Below are 21,638 nucleotides of genomic sequence, written 5' to 3'. Positions count from 1 at the left end.
AAAAGAGCTACAAGGAAAATCAGTTAATCCACAATTTGACTTGTATATTTTAAACATACATCTCTCAGTACTTGATGAACAAACAAACAAAACATTGGAAAGGCAAAAAAAAAAAAATTTCATTAAGGCTAGAGGATTCAAACAAGATTAACACACTTGACCTAACCTAATAGACATATATAGAACTCTGCACTCGGTGGCTAGACAATACATATTCTTTTTAAACACACATGAAACATTTGTAAAAACTGACCATATGCTGGACCTTAAAACAAATCTCAACAAATTCCAAAGAACTCAAACCGTAAAATGTTATTTAACCACAATGCAATAAAGCCAGAAATGAAGAAAATAAAATACCCATGTTTGGAAATTAAGAAATATATTTTTATCAACCAATGCATTAAAAAATAATTATGAAAATTAGAAAAGATTAAATAAATGTAAATATACTACCTATCAGAACTATGATTAGAGGAAAACTTATGCCCATTTTAAATGCATTAGAAAGCTGAAAATTGATGAAAGAGGCATTCATCTAAAACTCAGAAAAACAGCAAAATATACCAAAAGAAAGTAAAAGGAAGAAAATCATAAAAGACCAGAAATTAATCATAAACAAAAACATACATAAGGTGACCAAGGGCAAAACTATTTCCATAATAATAAGATGAGGTTTGCCTTTTATGCTAAGTTCACATTTATAATGATGGTACAAAAGCAATAGTGGATATAATTGCTGGAATCTCATTTATAAATCAAGGCAATGACATCAAACTATTATTAGTCAGTGTATTACTGACTGCCCCACACTTGCAGTTGAAGAAAGAAAAAGATAGTTTCAATTAAAAATGTACTTGATGAAGCAGTAAAAATTATTTAGTAAATTCTCCATGTCTTGTAAATAAATATTCAGTGACAAAATGGGAAAATAATAAACATTATCTGTCACAAAGTAAAATAATCAAGAAAAAGCAGTTTGTGATTGAGTTGCCAGCTGAACTAGGCACCGTTTTCACAGAACACCATTTTTACTTGAAAGAACAATTGTTAACTATATTTATCCAGGTGTGGGTATTTGGCAGACATCTTCTCAAAAACAAACAGTGAGCGAGAAAATCAACTGATAACATCTGTTGCCAAGATCAAATTTGAATTTTCAAGCAAGAATTTGGAACATGCAAACTTATCTATCACCTTGAGCTTGACAGTATCCCCATACTTAGGCACTTTTCTGATGAGATTAGAAGTGATTTTAACCAATGTAGTCTTTGGTATCACACAAAAAAATATGTTAATGTTTGGAAGAACTGTTTAACTCAGTAAACTTATACTTTCCAAATCACCAAAGCATGATGTTATAAAATTATACATGAGCAAAAATCTGTTCAAAGTGTAATAAAGACCAATGGGCTTAAATGTACCAGAATAAGAAAAATATAATGATACAATTTAAGATTCCATACCGCAACTAACCTTAAAAAAAAAATTTTAAAAAGTATTGAGATCTGCTGTAATATCAAACAAGGTTATGCACAAAAATCTGAAAAGGCTATTAAAATATTCTTCCCCTTTCTAACTACATGTCTGTGTGAGACTGCATTTTCTTCTTCTACTACAACCAAAACAAGATACTACAATACACTGAATGCAGAGGTAGATGTGAAAATATAGTGTCTTCTATTAAGCCAGACATTTAACAGAAACTTGTAAAAATGTAACATGATGCCATTCATCTCACAAAGATAGTTATTTTTCCTTTAAAGAATGTTATTTATATTGACATGCAATAAGTTTATTATTTTTAACAAACTAATTTTTTAAATTTGTTTTAATTTCACAACTGAGAAAAATTTATAATTTATATTAACAATATAACTCACATCAAGCTCTTTTAAGTCCTCAATAATTTTTTTTTTTTTTTTTTTTTTTTTTTTTTGAGACGGAGTCTCGCTCTGTCGCCCAGGCTGGAGTGCAGTGGCCGGATCTCAGCTCACTGCAAGCTCTGCCTCCCGGGTTTTTATGCCATTCTCCTGCCTCAGCCTCCCGAGTAGCCAGGACTACAGGCGCCCGCCACCTCGCCCGGCTAGTTTTTTGTATTTTTTAGTAGAGACGGGGTTTCACCGTGTTAGCCAGGATGGTCTCGAACTCCTGACCTCGTGATCCGCCCGTCTCGGCCTCCCAAAGTGCTGGGATTACAGGCTTGAGCCACCGCGCCTGGCCCCTCAATAATTTTTAAGAATGTAACAGGGTTCTGAGACCAAAAGGTTTGAAAAATGCTGCAACAGAGCACAATCAAAACCAAAAGTTGATTCTTTGAAAAGACTTAAAAAACCCATAATAAACACCTGGCAAGAGTGATCAAAAAATATTTTAAAGAAGTCACAAACAATGACATTAAAAAGAAAATTATCACTACAGATAGTGCTGACATTATGAAAATAGGATTGTTTCAAGAGCTTTTACTTTATTTTCATGCTAATTAATGTTCAAATTTATTAAAATGCTAAAAACCACAACTTACCAAAATAGGAAATTTATAAAATATAGAAATTGTCATATAACAAATAAATAAGTAAATAAAAACTTCCTTGCAAAGAAAATTTCAGATTCAGATGGCTTTTCTAAAGAATTATACCAATCATTTAACAAAGAAATAAATATTATGTAAATTCTTCTGGATAAGAAAAAGTAGAAAATTCTCCAGCTCCTTTTATAAAGCTAGCATAGCCTCAAAATAAAAACCAGATGGAGGCATTATAAGAAAGGAAAATTACAGGTCAATTACACCCATGAACAAAGATGCAAAAATCCTAACCAAAATTTTAACAAACTGAATATAGCAATTTCTTTAAAAACACCATGACCAAGTGGGTCATCAACAAGCAGGCTAATTACAAGAATGCAAGATTGACTGAGCATTAAAAGTATATCAGTATATTTTACCACATTAACAGATTAAAGAAGAAGAATCTTATGATCATTTCATTTGATGCAAAAAAGTACTTGATAAAATTTAACGTCCATTTAAAATATAAATTTTTACTTTGCACACCAGAAACAGAAAGGAGCTTCCTTAATCTGACGAAAGTTATCTACAAAACACTACAGCAAACATCATACTTAATGGTCAAACAGTGAAAGCTTTCCCTTTGAGATCAGGAACAAGACAAGGATGTCCTCTATCACCACTTCTATTCAGGAATGTACTGGAGGTCCTAGCCAGAGAAGTAAGGCAAGAAAAAGAAATAAAAGGTGTAAGGATTGACAAGAAAGAAACAAAACTGATTATTCACAAATGATATGATCGTGAATACAGAAAACTGAAAGCATCTACAGAAAAACATAGAAGAGCTGAACAAGAATGTGAGATTCAAATCAATTGCATTTCCATGTGAACAGCAAATGCAGTTAGAAAATAAAACTTAAAAAACAAACACTCGATTTAAAGTGGCCTCAAAAAATATAAAGTATTAAATATCTAGCAGTAAGCCCAATGAGAGAGGTGCAAATCATCTATAGGGAAAAATCATAAAACTTCATTGACAGACATTAAAGGACTAAATAAATGAAAATATATGCAGTGCTCACGATTTGGAAGACTCAATTTTGTAAAGATACCAAGTCTTCCCAAACTGATTTACAGTTAAGGTAATCTGAATGAAAATCCCTACAGGATTACGTGTATGTGTATATAACTTGACATACTGATGCCTAAGTGTATACGGAAATGCAAAGAACCAACAGCCAAGATATTCTTGAAAAAAAAAAAAAAGGAGTAAGAACTTCTTGAATATATATTAAGTACGACGAGAGTGGAATTCATACAAACAGACCAAGGAAACGATATAAACAGATCAGACACAGACCCACATATATATGGACATCTGATACAACATACATTGCATGACAAAAAAATATACTGTTTCGTTTTTCCAAGAAATAATGATGGGACAAAAAACTACCCACATTGAAACAAATGAAACTGAACCTATTCCTCACATCATTCACGAAAATAAATTCTACCTAGCTGGTAACCAAGTTCATGACAATTGCCACATGAAGAACTATTTCAAGTTCAAAACAAAATGTACTGATTAAAATATCCCCCAGTGGGATGTATCTTAGGGACAGGCATTTTATTGTTAGTGGTAATTTTGGTATCATTACATTGTTCGATGTTTTATACAAAGTAGTATAAAGCAAATCACAAAAACAAAGAAGCTATGAAATACTTGAGTTATGTCAGAGGGACACAGGAGCCAAATGACGAGGCTTCCATTGATCAGAGAAACAAAATTTCAACATAACAAAGAATGACTGCAAGGGATTTAAACATTAAAAATCCAAAAATGTATTAAGTTCAGATAATAAAAACAAAAATATTAAAATGGTAACCTACACAGGTTGCTAGAGACTCACTCATTCTGAAATTGATAAAGGGAAAGAATCTAGTGTTTATCATGCGTGACTTTTCCATGGGGACTCTCTAGTTTCAGGATAACCAAATATTTAATGAAAGAAAGTTTCTCTCTTTAAAATAATTACAGCTAATAAATGCAGGAGGGATTATAAAATTAGAAATTCACCATTCTGTGATCCCAAAGTGAAATACAGGTTCTGGTCCATGAGCACCAATGACTATTAAAACTATTAAGTGATAGGTAGACAGGGAACTTCATAATGGATTGATCAGGCTGGTATCAAGTATACCCACTAATCAATCGTAACATTACTAAAAATGGAACGACCCAATATGTTCTTCCTGATCTGATATTATGGGAAATACAAAGCACCACCAACAAAATACTCTTACCAAAACTCTAAACCTCACTAATTAAGTCTCTCTAATTACTAGTTTACATGAAATAAGAGAAACAAAGGAACACGTTAAAAGACCATGAGAATACAATTAGCCAAATCCAGAATGTTAAAAATTCTACACAACCTATGACCCAGTTCCTTTAACAAATAAATGAAGATTTAAAAAGATAAAATGATACAGATTAAAAGAGACTAAGACACATATCAACCAATGTACTATGTGTACCTTGTTTGAATTCTGAGGCAAACAACTATTTAAAAATTTAGAGTTTTTTAAATCACTTCTCGGCCTTTTGGCTAAGATCAAGTGTAAAACATTTAGGTTTGTTTTAGGTAACAGATAAAAATTGAAAGCAGATTGAACATTATAAGACAGAAAGAAATTATGGTTAACTTAGTTGGGTAAGAGAATAGTCCTGTCTGCTAGAGACGCATATGGAAATACAGTATTTACTGGTCAAACTGTAAGATGTCTGGGACTTGCTGTGAAATACTTCAGATTTACTAACAAATTACTTGTGCATTTAAAAATTAAAATAAATAGGTAGGTAGGTAGGTGGACAGGTAAATGAATAACTTTCTCAGGGACAGAATCAATTTTAGGTGAATTCAAATTAAATATAAAACCATAAAGCAAAATAATAAAGCTTTTAGATAACAGAATACTTTCATATTCTCAGAGTAAAGCAGGATTTACTAAACAAAACTTAAAAATCATTGAACAAAAATATGCCATACCGTAAGTAACTATAAGATTGTCTACTTCACATGATTTTAAAGGTACTTACTGCTGGTAAAAGAGACTGCATATTTTGATTAGAATCTGCTATTGTAGCAAGGTACACCAAGTTCGTGTGCAACATCTGCTGATACCTATTAAAACAAAACAAATATCAATATTAAAAAATAATTTTCTTCCTATCTGCCTAAGTACAAACAGCATTGTAATCATTTCTAAAGTTTCATTAAAAATTTGTTACCTGAACATCAATAGCACTTCAATTTTTCCTATGCTGTACAAGTTCCAAATAATAAATATTTAAATATAATGAGCTCAGAGATCTTACCATGTATGTTAAATAGTATTATAATTATTTTATATGCATATATATCTCAATTCACAAACCAATACTATGAGGTAGGAGCTCTTTTCTCCATTTTACAGAAGAGAAACTAATGTTCAGAGAGGCTGATAACTTGTACATGATTGCATAGCTAGTAGATGGAATAACTGACATATGTAATAGGTCCATACTAGTACATTGAGTTTTTTTTTTTTTAAAAAAGAACTAAAATAAAGGAATCTAGTTAAATGTGCTTTTCCCAGCCGGGCACGGTGGCTCACACCTGTAATCCCAGTCCTTTGGAAGCCTGAGGTGGGCAGATCACTTGAGGTAAGGAGTTTGAGGTTGCAGTAACCCAGCTGCACTTTCCCTCAGTCTTTCTAATTGGCTGTCACTGTGGGGGCTCGGAGTAAAAGATCTGTGAAGAAGGCACATCTGTAGGTTTGTTTTCCTGAAGACCAGTGAGCCTCACCACGGACCAGGGGAGCTTTGTAAATGCCTGCATAAAATGTTTTCCTGGCTCACGCCTGTAATCCTAGTACTTTCGGAGGCCGAGGCGGGCAGATCACCTGAGGTCAGGAGTTCAAGACCAGCCTGGCCAACATGGTGAAACCCCGTCTCTACTAAAAATACAAAAATTAGCTGGGCATGGTGGTACACGCCTGTAATCCCAGCTACTCAGCTGAAGCAGGAGAACTGCCTGAACCCAGGAGGCAGAGGTTACAGTGAGCCGAGATCGTGCCACTGTGCTCCAGCCTGGGCAACAGAGTGAGACTCCATCTCAAAAAGAAAAAAAAAGAAATATGCTTATCCCTTTCCTTCGGCCATTTTCATTTTGCTAAAAACCTCAAACCCAAGTACGGTCAATATGTTCTGCCAAAATGTAGGAAAGGGGGTGGGAACCACACATTTTTTTCCTTTTCACTACTGTAGCAGTGACCAACAATTTATGCCCACTGTGTTTATACTACCCATCTATCAGGACTCAGCATATAAAGAAGGCAATGAATAGGCAATCTCCAACTACAGAAAAAAAGAGATACGCTAAAACAGGATAGAGGAAATGTTACAACACCAACAACACTCAATATTAACTTTAAGAAAATAAAACAAATTCTCATTATCAGCATTATGTGGTTAAACATGCTTATTGTAATCCTACCTACGAATTAGTTTAGCTAAGCTTCTCTTCACAATTTTAAAAAATTAACTGACAAAACCATATTAAAATTAGCAGTGACCCAATCACTAGTGTTTTGTCTCAGTGCAGGCATACAAGCCCCATGAGTACAAACTTAAAACCTACATCAAATTGTTAGGCTTTCTAAAATTTCATTTACTAAAAATGCTAAATACAAATTAAAACAATAAAAATAAGTTTATTCAGCTAAAGGGCTCTAATTCAGATTCCAAATTAATTCATTTTCTAAAATAGACACCATAAAAGGAATCCTAGTTTTTCTTTTGTTCGTTTTTGGTTTTTTTCATTTGTTTGTTTTTTTGAGACAAGGTCTCACTCTATCACCCAGGCTGAAGTGTGCAGTGGTGCAATCATGGCTCACTGCAGCCTTGACCTCCTGGGCTCAAGCAATCCTCCCACCTCAGATTCCCAAGTAGCTGGGCCCACAGGCGCATGCCACCACACACAGCTAAATTTTGTATTTTTAATAGACAGGGTTTTACCATGTTGCTCAGGCTGCTCTCAAACTCCTGAGTTCAAGCAATCGGCCAGCCTCAGACTCTCAAACTACTGGGATTACAGGCGTGAGCCACCGTACCTAGCCAAATCCTAGCATATTCTTTGCTACTTATTTTTTTCCTGCTACAAACAACAGGTTTCACAGCTTTTTTTTTTTTTTTTTTTTTTAAGAAAGGAAATAACACTGTTTCTTGCTGACCTTAAAATAACACTTTCACAAACAAGGCCATGTTTTTAATGCTTTGCCTCACATGGACGCTATGTTGTCCAATCAGACATGATACATCTCTGATAGCCAACTTTACATAAAATGGACAAAGAAATAATTATATTGTACTGAATTATACATAATGGTTAATTGTGTTGTTGACATTCTTCAACAGCACTAACAGGGACCACTAGCTGGAACTATTTCATTATTCCATAGAGATCTAGAAAGGAACTTAAAATATAGTGTTCCATATCTTGCCATTTTTTAAAAAACCAACCAGCCATTTTTAATTAGAACACATAACCTGTTTCAGTCTAGTCCTTCAAGTTTTCCTTTGCTTGAGTATTAGTACGGTTGCATGACATGAGATTTGCTGAGGACCACTAACCAAACCATACTAACAAATGTGGTTTATTCATGACCCTTTAAGAAAAAACTGTAGTATGCTGATTAGTACTTGACAAAGCCAGTGTGAAACTACTATTAAATCTAATCTGCCACACTCTTAAGGTCTCATATGTAAAATAATGGAGTTAAAGCAGGACTCTGAAGTTGCTTGCAGTTTTAAAATCTATAAACCCAGCATCTTTTATGAAGTAGTTTCATTTTAAGACATTTGCCCAACCTTCTCTCAACCATCAAATCTTTTCAATTTTTAATTGTGAAATAATTTTAAACTTACAGAAAAGTTTCAATAGTAAAAAGTCTCGTATATTTTTTCTTCCAGATTCTCTAATTGTTAGCATTTTACCACATTTTTCCTATCATCTCTAAATACACACAGCAATACACACACACATACACATGTACTCACTTTTTTCCAAAACCATTTGTGAGTCAGTGATACCCCATTACTCCTAATACTTCAGTACTGGCTTCCTCAAAACAAGGCTATTCCCTTATATAACAGGACAACCATCATGCTGAAATTAACATTGATATATTATCACTATTTAATCCACACAATTCATTCAAATTTCTCCAATTGTCCTAATATCTCCAAATCATTTTCCCTCATATATGGAGGTAGATAAAAATGAAAAATTGTAATTGGCCTTTTCTAACTTCAGTATGTTTATTTTCTGTAAAATTGCATTATTTTATAGCATTCATCAAATAAGCATATTCTTTTTTCTTCTTTTGAGACAGAATCTCACTGTCAGCTAGGCTGGAGTGCAGTGGCGCGATCTCGGCTCACTGTAATCTCTGCCTCCCGGGTTCAAGTGACTCTCCTGCCTCAGCCTTCCCAAGTAGTTGGGATTACAGGTATCCACCACCACGCCCAGCCAATTTTTGTACTTTTAGTAGAGACGGGGTTTCACCATATTGGCCAGGCTGGTCTTGAACTCCTGACCTCAGGTGATCTGCCCGCCTCGGCCTCTCAAAGTGCTGGGATTACAGGCTGAGTCACCACACTCAGCCCAATTAAGCATATTCTAAGATGATTGAAGTTTCAAAGACAAACATTAACAAAAAAGTAGTAAATACTCGTATTATTTTATAAGTTTGTATACAGGTCACCTAAAAAGCAATCAGCAAATACTCCAGGAGAATCTGGACTCAGCTAACAATAGTGAAATACTAAAAATGATATTAAATATATTTTCCTCAGAAACTTTGGATATTTTTATTCTATATATAGTTACGTTTCTCACTGAAACAGTTTACTTTCTTAATGTTTTATTCCTAAAACAGTATATGTTGTGCCGGGCACAGTGGCTTTTACCTGTAATCTCAGCACTTTGGGAGGCTGAGGCAGGAGGATCACTTAAGCCCAGGAATTCAAGACAAGCTTGGGCAACAAAGTGAGACCCTACCTCTACAAAGAAGTGAAAAATTAGCTGGGCATGGTGGCATGCACCTGTAGTCCCAGCTACTTAGGAGGCTAAGGTGGGAGGGTCACTTGAGAACAGGAGGTTGAGGCTGCAGTGAGCCATTATCATACCACTTGCACTCCAGCTTGGGCAAAAGTGAGACCATGTCACAAAAAACAAAAAAAAAAATAAAATAAAATATTGTACGTTGATAGGAGGGAAAAAAGGAGTATATAAGCTAAGGGCTGTTATAAAACATATTCAGCATTTTATTTTTGATAACGGTACTGTCCTAGTAAATATGACAAATATTCTCAAATACCCATGATTATTAACCTATTAAAAGAGACAGTTCACCTCCCAAAGAGGCCACTAAGAGTAACTCATCAATTACTTTGAATAAAGTAAAATGGACACTATATTTGTTGACGTAATTACAAAATTAAGCTGAAAGTAATTTCATTTTATAAAATAAACCTTACCTAGAAGCTACGAATATTTATTAGACAACGGGAATACACTGTATAGAATAAAAGTTATCTTCCAAACTAGATTTAAACCTTAACTCTTTTAAATTACGATGAATGATGAACACTAATTTTTTTTGTTGTTTGAGATTTATGCAACTCCAGAATAGTTTGGACTCACCCTAAAATGCAAAAAATAAGAGCTGATTTAAGCAAACATAGGCTGATTTACAAAATGCTCAAATCAAATACCACAGTGAATCAGCAACACATTCTCACATGCATTACCAGAATTTAAAGGAAGAGGGTTCAGGCATATGGGCTCCACAAGCGATTCAGACCACTGACTCAAGAGTGTAATATTTGAATTTGTGTGTGTGTGCAGATAGCAGTGATAAAGCAACATACACAAAGGTACTACCAGTGAAAAGTCTTTGGGTAGTAAGAATATGGTATTCATTCTCTTATTTTTACATATTTTTGTTTTCTAATTTGCACATACTGCTTTCATAAAATAGTTATTTTTAATTAAAAAAAACACACAAAACACTGTTTCAGGCAAAGTTATCACATCTTAAAGAGTTGCTAAATTAAAAACTGGAGTATCAATTCCCAGATGGCTGTCATGTAATGTTTCTCTTTATTTTCCTTTTGCTTCTCCCACAATGAGAAACAAGAACACCTGTTAAGGTCAAGAGGAGTTGTTTTTCTCGTTACTCACAAACCAATACTGACAACTTGAGAAAGAAAGAATATCTGAAGAACAAAAGAATGAAATTAAATCCACCAAAAAGGGCAGAATTTAAGATTCTCCCTAAGTAAATTTAAGCCCCATTTGCTTAAATTGTTCACCAAGTATATGTAAGAAAAAGGTCTAATCCAATACGTAGAGAATGAGGGAAATGATCATATATACACTTGAAAAAGTTGAAAATATAAAGAAAACAGTGTAAACTTTTGCTGACTCAGTTGGTTCTAGACCTAAACATACACTATCCATGACATATACTACCCTTGGTTCTATGTGGAGTTCTTAAAAGCCAAAGGTAAAAATAATTTCAGTTATTCATCACTTAACAATGGGGACACATTCTGAGAAATGTGTTGTTAGGTGATTTCATATTGTTGTGCAAACATCATCAAGAGTACTTACACAAACCCAGATGGTATAGCTTACTACACACTGAGGCTATATAGTATAGCTTACTGCTCCTAGGCTACAAACCTGCAAAGCCTTTTACTGTACTGAATACTGTGGGCTGTACTGTAGTGAATGGTAAGTATTTGTATATCTACAATTATCTAAATAGAAAAGGTGCAGTAGAAATATGGTATTATAATCTTAGGGGTATTATAGTAGAAATATGGTATTTTAATCTTTCGGTCTGCTGTTGACCAAAATAGCATTAGGTCGTGAATGACTGTATTCTAATCAATGCCTCTAAGCTTTATCATTCCATGGCTGACTTGAGGAAGTGATCTCCTTATTACTGATGATTATCCACAGTTAAACCAAAGAAGTAGATTAATTTTTTAAAGAACATTTTCAAATATATGGACAAGATTCATCTAAGTAATAATATATGTAACGGAAACAATCACATAAAATGCAAAACACACAAGAGATTAAACAGTAAGATAACCTAGCACTCAGATCTTAAGTTTGTAAACATCATTCTCCAAAAACAGAATCAGGGCTTGGAGAAACGGGTGACTACCAACCTGCACAGGAAAAAAATCAGGAAGAACCTAGAACATTTTGTGGTATCAGAAAATAAGAAAATGCTCAAAAAATAATGAAGACATATCAAGAAGCCAGCATGAGGGGCTCCCATTGGCCAAATCTGGAAGAATTAAAGAAAATAAATAATGAAGTAAGAGATTATAACCTACAAAATGCAGTAATAATGTTTAAGTCTATTTAGAGATAAATAAGTGAATGAAAGAATGAAGGAATAAAGGAATAGGAGAAGGACAAATTTCTTCCTCACAGTAGGACTTAAGTAAAACTAGAAGGAATGATACATTTAGTCATCATGGGTAACCACCTAAAGTGATAACTATTATAGGCAAAAATCATTGGATTTTTAGTGGATGCTAAAACTAGTGTGTTGAAGTATGATGAGAAACAATGTAAGTATGCCTCAAGGTATTAGATATGTATGAATTACAAGAAATAGCAACTTTATAGTGAACGAACTACAAAGTTATGATACCACCTTAGTTAAGATACCACCTTAACTAAGTCATCAAAGTTATCACCAATATTGGGACAAGCTACTAACATATGGCTACTGAGGATGCACTGTGAAGGACACAATATCACGTCAGTGGTACTCCTGCTAAAAGTGTATAGCGTGAATTTCATCATAGGAAACACCAGTCAAATCCTAAATGAGGGACATTCCACAAAACTACTGGTCTATACTATTCAATAATGTCAAAATCATGGAATATTTTTAAAAGACCCCCAGATTAAAGTATACTTAAGACACAAGACAACTAAACACAACACCAGATCCTGCACTGGACCCTGGACCAGAAAATATGCACTAACGGGACAACTGGCAACATTCAAAAAAACTCTAAATATTAGATAATAGTATTGCACTCTTGATTTTAACAATCATACTCTGGTAATTTAAGAATATGTGCTTGTTTTTAGGAAATACACACTGAGATTATTAAAAGTAAGAGGGATTCATATCTGCAATTACTCTCAAATGTTTCTGAAAAACATTATGGGGGAGAAATGAATAAAAAAGCAAGTGGGCTATGTTATCGTACAAAAACTTCAGTACAGCGCATACAGGAATTCTTTGTACTATCTTTGAAATATTTTTGTAAGTCTGAAATTATTTCAAAACAAAAAGGCTTTTTGTTTTTTCTTGTAGTTGGTGTTAAGTAGAAACAGATCTCACTGTTGCCCAAGCTGTTCTCAAACTCATGTCGTCAAAGCAATCCTCCCACCTCAGCCTCCCAAAGTGCTGGGATTTCAGGCAAGAACCATCGTGCCTGGCCAAAACAAAAAGTTCTTTAAGACACCACTTTTCAGCAACTGGATGTGCAAAAATATTTTAAAGATGTCTAATATTCACTGCTCACAGGGATAGCTGAAAGCTAGGACTCTAAAAACCTGGCTGGGAGAAAGCAAACCAATACAATCTTTTTGCTGGCTAATTTGGCAACTTAGTATGGTCTTTAACCCAGTAATTCCATTTCTAAAACTGTAACCTACGTAAATATTAAAAACAGTATCTATCAACGTGTACGCATAAATAGGAACGCATATATGTAAATGCACAGAAAAATGTTTGGAAGGATACATACTAAAGCAACAGAAGCAGTTACCCTATGGAGGGGAAGGAGATAAGATAGTAAGTGGCATGTAAAAGGTGACTTATCTCCACAAACTCACACTTTATAACTTTTTTTTTACAATGACCATATATGACTTTTTAAATTTAAAAATATTTTTAAACAAAGGGGAAAAAGTAATGGCAACCTGGAATTAAACAGCGGTTAAATCAAATGACAGCAAGAGACCAATACAATGTGAAAACCAAACAAAGCAAGGGCCAAGGTTGGTGGGAATTATCTGCCTGAGGATACACCAGTGAGGTCTCTAGGAAAGACAGATGCATCCCAAAACCAGGGTGAGAATAGTCAGCCCTCAGTATCCACAGATTCCACATCCATAGTTTAACCAACCATGCATTGAAAATATTCTGGAAAAAAAAAAAATGGATGGTTGTGTCTGTACCGAACATGCAGACTTTTTTCTTATTATTCCCTAAACGATACAATATAACAACTAGTTACGGAGTATTTACATTGTATTAGGTATTATGAGCAATCTAGAGATTATTTAAAGTTTACAGGAGGACGTGAGTAGGTTATATGCAAATCCTACACCATTTTATACCAGGGACACGGGCATCTTGGACTTTGGTATCCATGGGGAGTCCTGGAATCAATTCACCATGGATACCAAGGGTCAACTATATTCTACAGCTGTGTTGACCAATATAGCACCCACTAGACACAGTAAAATATGGCTAATCCAAAATGAGATGTGTTATTAAAGCAAGATGCACAATAGGTTTCCAAGACTTAGAACAACAAAAAAAAAATGTAAAATATCTCAATATTTTTATGCTAATTGGATATTGAAATGATACTATTTTGGAACTAATGGGTTAAATGAAATGTATTACTAATATTAATTTCACCTGCTTTTTACTTGTTTACTGTGTCTACTAGAAAATTTAAAATCACACATGTGGCTCGCATTTGTATTTCTAATGGACAGTGCTGTTCTAAATACTTTTGATAATATATTCAACTCATTCTACCACATCAGATTCTATTAGGGCATATTATTTACTTCAGATACATAGCTTTAAGGTAGAAAGTTTGGTCCTTATGAATGACAATCAATTCTCTATTTATTAGATATAAGCTTTGTTTTCTCCACCACATACATGGATGCAACTCAATATCCTACATAAATGAAGATCTAACTTTTCCACAGATCAGACTACACATATATTTGAAGTCATTATTGTATCATGCAGGGTAAGAAGTATAAGAAACGAAGTGATACCCAATCTCCTCCCAAAGAAAGATTTCTTTTATAAATTAACAAGTCACACAAAAGCTTGTACACAAATGTTCATAGCAATATCATTCATAATTAGTCAAAAGTACAAACAACACAAAAGGCTATCACCGATGGATAAATAAAATGTGGTACAGCTGCATAATGGAAAAAAATACTTGCCAATAAAAAGGAATGAGGTACTGAAACATGATTCAACATGAATGAACCTCAGAAGTACTACGCAGAGTGAAAAATGTCAGTCAAAACTGACCACATAGTATATCAATCCATTTATATGAAATGTCACAACGGGCAAATTCACACAGCGAGTAGATTAGTAGTTGTCAGGGGGTGAGGGGCGGGGGGGTAGTGACTGCCAAAGGATACTCAGTTTCTTTTGGGGATGTTAAAAATGTTGTAAAACCGACTGACCTAATACCAGCACAACTCTATGAATATACTAGAAAACACTGAATTGTACACTTTAAAATAGGTGAATTGTATGGTATGTGAATTATTTCTCAATAAAGCTGTTAGTAAAAAGTAAAAAACTAACCAATACAAAAAATGAATTTAAAAAAAAAGTTTTTTATCAATCTTACTGAGAACACTCTGAGGTCTTTCCTTTATTCTGAGAGTCCATTATACACTGAATAAGATGGTTATTGTCATCCAACATCTGAAACAGAATTAGAAAAGGTTTAGCATAAAACTAGTGCATCAAGTAAAATAAAAAACTAGAAAATTCAGAGAGGGAGGGCATTAGTAAATACTGCTTGTACAAGAACTCTAAAGTGTACCCCTTAACAAAATACTGTCCTCCCCGCCAAACAATCATTACATATCATAAATCATTAAGCAAACATGGAAACATAAAAAAACAAAATTTCCTTAAAATGATTTTCTGTTAACGTTGCTACCCGCTGTTACAAAGTATTTTAAAATTCATTTTAATAATAAATATGATTTAAAGCAAGATTAGTGAATCAGCAGCTCTCTTGCATAAAATTTCATTACGTACTGTTTAAATCTCTTGTAAAATTATGCCATGCACAGTTCATATGGACAATGTTTTCAGTAACTGAGTTTTTTTCCCTTCAGATTTCTAGAAATATTGCATCTATACAGAAATTGAATCCTCTTGGGTCTTTTTAATATATACGATAGCTCACCACAAAAAAATCCTAATTTTACACCTTTGGAATGATACCATGTTTAATCAATAACGTTTTAATATTCCAATTATTCTCCCTCTGAATAAACAAGCCCAGAAACGAAAATCTGAATTCTTTTATATCAAACATTTAATTACCTCTGCTATCTGTAATAGAAGCTTAGCCAATTAAGACTAAAGTTAAGAGTCCGAGTTGGCTTTTCATCATTCTAATGGTTTGGATTAGTAAAGAAAAATTCTGTACTTCTCCAGAATGAAATAAATACATGAAAACTTCAGCCCAGGAGTCTTGATGAAGTAGCTGGCTAGTTTCCAAGTTTTATAACAGCATGGTTTTGTGATTCTCCAATTATGAGATAATAATTAAAGATAGTAATTTCTATGCATGTATAATATTTGTTACAGACTTTATGAGTTTACTTCATAATTACGCTGTCTCAAAAGTTTAAGAGGAAAAAGATACCGATTTATCATTCTATCATCTTTTAACAATTCAAAGTAATCTTGGCTTTGAGGGTTAAATAATTCATCTAAGTAAAGTGGAGCTGAAGAAAGAGTACTGATTGTAGCAATTAAAAGGCCAGTTAGTTTCAGTGCCAGTTTTGCCATTTTGAGCAAGTCACTTAAGTTTTCAGAGGCTGATTCAGCTCCAAGATCAAGGGACTCAGGAGATGCTCTCCAGAACCTGCCCCACCCTACCAGGATTCAAAAGTATTAGTACAATACCATAATCACTCTATCTCAATAAAAGGAACATCCATTTAACATTAACTGTCACTTTTTTTCTGCACGTGAATCACAATCTTCACTTACTGGGGGAAAAAAACCACTAACATGATCTGCTAATAAATGCAGTTATTTCTTAGATAGAATCATTGACCAAAAAAAGTCTTTAAAATGCACGAATCAAATCCTCAACCTAATGATTTCACAACTTATCTCCAGTATATTCCTCAAACTACTGAACGTCACCATTAAAATATGTGTCTCACATCTAATATCAATCTCTCCCATTGCAGAATAAGGAACTTAATTTGGAGCCCATGTTTCTGTTCAGCTGAGAATGGAAAAAAATTGATCACCATACTCGGAATTAATCATTATCCATGATAAATATCTTAAGACGTATGTAAGAGAAACTATAGAAAAAAAGAAAAACTCTGGACTTTTCCTGTGTACAAAAATAAAAAAGGTGAACCCCCCAGAAACGCAGTTTTGCGTAAGTGTGTACTTGGAGCTGTTTGCCAGGCTGTAGACTTAACTCAGAGTACTATATGAAAGCACTGCATTTCCAGGCACTGCCAAGCCCGTTTGTTCATAAAATAAAGCAACAGTTGGGCAAATGTCAAAAGCCACACTACGAAGAACCTGACAGTAAACAGAAACCGATTAGCATAATCTATGTGGTCTGAGTGGTACTAAAACTTGACCTTTTTTTCTATTTTGATCTTTGCTACACGGCATAAAACAAAACAAAAATATTTAAGGTAAACTGCTAAATATAGCAGCAACTTTTGAAAGCCTAGGTCAGTAAAATTTAGAATGCTGCCTTGCTAGTAGGCAACAAGGGGTAGAGGACAATAAAGAACCTTTGTGTTCCGACAGGCAGTAACACAGCAGCGACTGTAGCAGCACTATCCTTAAAAAGGAGGCAGCTCCCTCTGTATTTATCACGACTTATATTAACTGGTTACGACAGAAGTCTCCACCACTAGACTGTAAGCTCCAGGAAGGCAGGGACCATGACTCACCATAGTCGCCTCAGCGCCTAAAATAGGCGCTCAATAAATACTTGCTGCAGAAGTAAATGAATAGGCGGCGATGTAGAAGGGAAGAAGAGGCTCTGGGGATAACCTCAGAGTCCATGGGGACCTTCCTTGCCCGCTCCTCAGACTCTACTAAGGTTCCCTCCAGCGTTCCCCAAGTTCTCCTGAGAGCTCCCAAACTCGGCTGAGTTTGCAGGGCAGCGACCTGCGCTCCGACTTCCCTCCGCCAGCAGCGGCCCGCGGTGGGGTCCGCACGAAGCAGCCGCGGCGCGCGGGGCGGGGCGACGCCAAAGTAACTCCGGAGCAACGCGCGGGGCCCGGCCCGACACACGCCCTTCCCAGCGCGGCCGCCGCCGGGCGCACGCGCCCCGCCGCCCGAACGCCGCCCCATCCCTAGAGAAATCAGGCGGCGGCTGTTTGGGCTTTTGTGTCTGTAGAAAAGCGCGTAAACGCGCGAAAGACTCCGAGAAAAACCGGTTCACCCTCTTCCGCCACCAACTCAGGCACAGCCCGCAGCCCCGGTTCCCACACACGGCTGCTTCCCAGCAGGCCCGCCTCCGCCTCCGCCCCTGGCCCGGCCCGGTCGACTCCGGGCCCGGCCCTTCCCCCCGTGTCCGTCTCTCCCAGAGGCGGGAAGGGCCTGGCATCCCCAACCCAGCGCGGTTTCACCTTCTGAATCGCAGCGGGAGTGATCTCCCCCTTGCCTCGCTGCCTAGGGGCTGCGAAAGCCACAGACATGTTGCCGCCGTCACCACTATCGGCAAGTCCGGAGCGCTCCGGGTGAACGGCAAACTGGGGGAGAGACGCCGGCCTCTCGGGCTGAACCACCTCGGGAATGCGGGGAGGGGGGATGCTCCAGGGCCAAGCGGACGGCCGGCGGGGCAGGCCTGAAGGAGGCACTCTGGCCCAGGGACGTCTCGTTTCTGCGCACTCTGGGGGACCCGCAGCCCCGGCCGAACTTTCTTGACCGTCCTCGCATCCCCCGACCTCTCCTTGTGGGCACCCCCTGGCCTTTCGCGCTAATGGTAGAGTCGCGCCCTAGTCCTCCCTCCGCTTCAGCGATTCAGGAAATGGTCCCGCCGCCGCGGGAGAGGGAGAGGCTGGGGCAGCCCCTGTCACAGGAAATGCGAGCGGCTCGAGCCGGCCCGCCCCCTTCGCGCGGTTGCAACTTGCCTCCCCCGCGGCGCTCTGAAGCGTCTCCCCGACTGCGTTGCGGAGCGTGCCCTAGACCTAGTTCAGTTGTTCCAACTTCATCCTTACTTACGCCTCCTGGCAAGAAGTCGCTGCCCCGAGATGTCCGGGCAGCCCGGAGAGGGGAGGAAGGTCAGCACTCGGGAGTTCGTGCCAATCCGTGGAGCATCTGCGGAGATAGGACAGAGGTGGAAGGATAAGGTGAACGCGGATTCGCTGGTTTAAATGGCTCGGCTACGCCCCAAATGCGCACCTCCGAGTCCACAGTCTCGCACGCATGCACAAAGTCGTGCATAACAATTAGAAAGTAACCCTGACCCGAAACCGGGACACCAAGGTTGTGTCCAGTGCTCGGGGGCAATCGGCCAACTTGGCTGGAGCGGACAGAGAAGAGCTCGCCTCGTGGGACAAACCCTTAGCAGGAAAGTGGGTCGATTTCGTCTGACTTGGCTCTTTGGAATTAAGTTGTGAAACAGGGCATCCTCACACTCTGTTTTTTAAGAGTGCTTAGTGCCTTGTAAATTAGGCCCAAGCTGCCAGGCTTCAAGTCAGTGTAAGGGAAAAAGGCAAAATTTTCAAATTACGGAAGGAACACGGACAAATGTGGGTTTTGTGTTGCCGTGGGGTTTTAAAGTATTCTGTAAATTTAGACTTCCATATAACACAAAGGGAAAGTTTATATAAAGTGTTACACAACGTTAATGAATAATAAAAAATAAATATTTCCATTTTTCATATAAATTGGAAAAATAAAGAAAAAATACATTGTTTTAAAAATGTAATCACTTGAGGCCAGGAGTTTGAGACCAGCCTGGGCAACAAAGTGAGACCCCTGGCTCTACGAAAATTTTAAAAATTGGCTGAGTGTGGTGGTGTGCACCTGTAGTTCCACCTACTCGGGAGGCTGAGGTGAGAGGATCACTTGAGCCCAGCGGGTGGAGACTGCAGTAAGCCATGACTGCCCCACCGTACTCCACCCTGGATGACACAGCAATACCCTGTCTCAAAAAAAAAAAAAAAAAAAGTATCAAATAAATGCTTTTCACAAAAATGTCAAGAGTTTCATTGATTAAATCTGGATGCATTGTTTATTAGACTTTATACTGGAAACCTGGGGTACAATTGTGAAAAAGCTGGACATGGAACCTCTTCTCAAGGAGCTTATACACTAATGGGACTAACAGACCAGAAATATGTATATATGTAAAGTCCCAAGAAAAAATAGCCAAAAAAAAGGGGGAGGACTAACAGAATGACAGGGACACCTACATTAGTTAGTGTGAAAAGTATTCCCCTTTATATTTAAACTGAGACCTAAAGGATGAAGACTCAAGCTGTTCTAAGGATAAAGGGAAGAAAGTTTATACTCCTACTGATAGCAATTATTCTTAAAATTTTAACTGTTGTCTTTCACTATTCTAAGCCTTGAAGAAAACACTCTGGTATAGCTGGACTTAAGGTAACCACACCAAATTGGAAAACTTCTGTCGAATTTGGAAACCAACACTTGTCTACCACTATCACTGTGCACTCAACACCTGGCATGCAGAGTCATGTCTCATGCTTTACACAAAAGTACCTTAGTACTTAGTAGCTAAGAACAATATCTCAATAGGAAACATGAATCGTAAATAGTCCTACTGCTCCAGTTCTGTGCATTTGGCAGATAGCACTGAAACTTCAAAGGGCAACAAGAACCAATAGGAACACTTGTCTAATTTCCATATCCCAGCAAAAAATAAATAGTCCAAGGGGGCTTCTATTCCAGGGAGGCACCCGGAGATAGGTACCTTCTTTGTTTAAATTACAGCTTCCCCAAGGTGAGAAAGGGAAATCCACTGAAAACAGGTTACAGGTTGCCCTGAGGTGTTTATTTCTTCAGAGTAGCTGGGTAGGGCCTAGAGCACCCATAGCCTCCAGGTATGGATAACCACAGTCTTTTCTGTGACACCATGTATGCTGTAAAAATACCATTATTTTCTGTGTCTGATCACATGAAATCGGTTGAAAAGCATTGTTCTATAAGTCCAGCCAGAAAAGAGAACTACTTCACCCTCAAGCTTCCTTGCTAAAACCCAATCAGTCCAATCAGCCTGACCTGGAAAAACAGAAAATTCGGAAAGAGGAAAGATTGAGACTGAAGCCTGAAAGATCTTTCTTAAAATTTGGGGGCCTTTGTTGTTTAAGAGTCCTGAGTTAGGGAATACTTAGGGGAACATAATAAGTCCCATCTCACCTGACCATTAGTTTTGAGAGGAATCCCAAGGTAGACTGAGTGGCAGCAGAGTTGGTAGAAGGAGGAGAATAAACAGTCCCTAGCATTTAGTTAAGGAAGTAAAGGAGAATAAATAAGGGAAGTTGGCCTAAAACTGGGAAAGTCCTCTAAGGACTTAAAGGTAAGCTACTCAGGCAACCATCTCCCCAACCAAAAAAATCAGTCCCACTATTTAAACTGCTCTTGAATGAGAGACATCCAAAGAAGGAATTCAAGTCACATAACCAAGAGGTAGAAGGAGTTTGGAATAATCCTAAATTGAAGAACATATACAGTGGATCAGAATAAGAAAAATAATCTGCGTGAACAGTTAATTCTTGATTACTCACACTAATGAATATGAAGTAGGCAGATTTAACCAAAAACAAGATTAAAAAAAATTGTCCATGTTTGATTTTTATGTTTCAATTTTTAAACTGTTTTATGTAAATCTGTACTCCTTAAAATACACACACACACACACACACACATCTGAAGCAGGGTCTCACTCTGTCACCCAGGCTACAGTGTAGCACAATTTCAGTTCATTGCAGCCTCGACTTCCCAGGTT

The 21,638-nt window shown here is 37.0% G+C and overlaps 1 protein-coding gene across 6 annotated transcripts in view; it reads right to left on the bottom strand.

The window, feature by feature from the left end:
- Positions 1–18,986, bottom strand: part of SS18 (SS18 subunit of BAF chromatin remodeling complex) — a 72,251-nt gene extending 53,265 nt beyond the window's left edge. For 2 of the 6 annotated variants that reach the window (XM_065533975.1, XM_074022695.1), the window contains exons 1-3: positions 18,796–18,986; positions 15,285–15,361; positions 5,613–5,697 (exon numbers count right to left, since the gene is read on the bottom strand). In XM_065533975.1, the coding sequence (XP_065390047.1) occupies positions 5,613–5,697; positions 15,285–15,361 (162 nt within the window). In that variant the 5' untranslated portion in view covers positions 18,796–18,986. Of the gene's footprint in view, positions 1–5,612; positions 5,698–15,284; positions 15,362–18,291; positions 18,401–18,795 lie in introns of those variants that run through there. The other 4 variants (XM_015439777.3, XM_074022696.1, XM_015439776.3 and 1 more) reach the window with 2 other exon arrangements.
- Positions 18,987–21,638: the final 2,652 nt, after the last annotated feature.

Source organism: Macaca fascicularis, chromosome 18 (genome assembly GCF_037993035.2).
Source record: "Macaca fascicularis isolate 582-1 chromosome 18, T2T-MFA8v1.1".
NCBI lineage: Eukaryota > Metazoa > Chordata > Mammalia > Primates > Cercopithecidae > Macaca > Macaca fascicularis.
The sequence above is the reverse complement of the archived record's forward strand: the minus strand, read 5'-3'. Positions and strand labels throughout refer to the sequence as shown.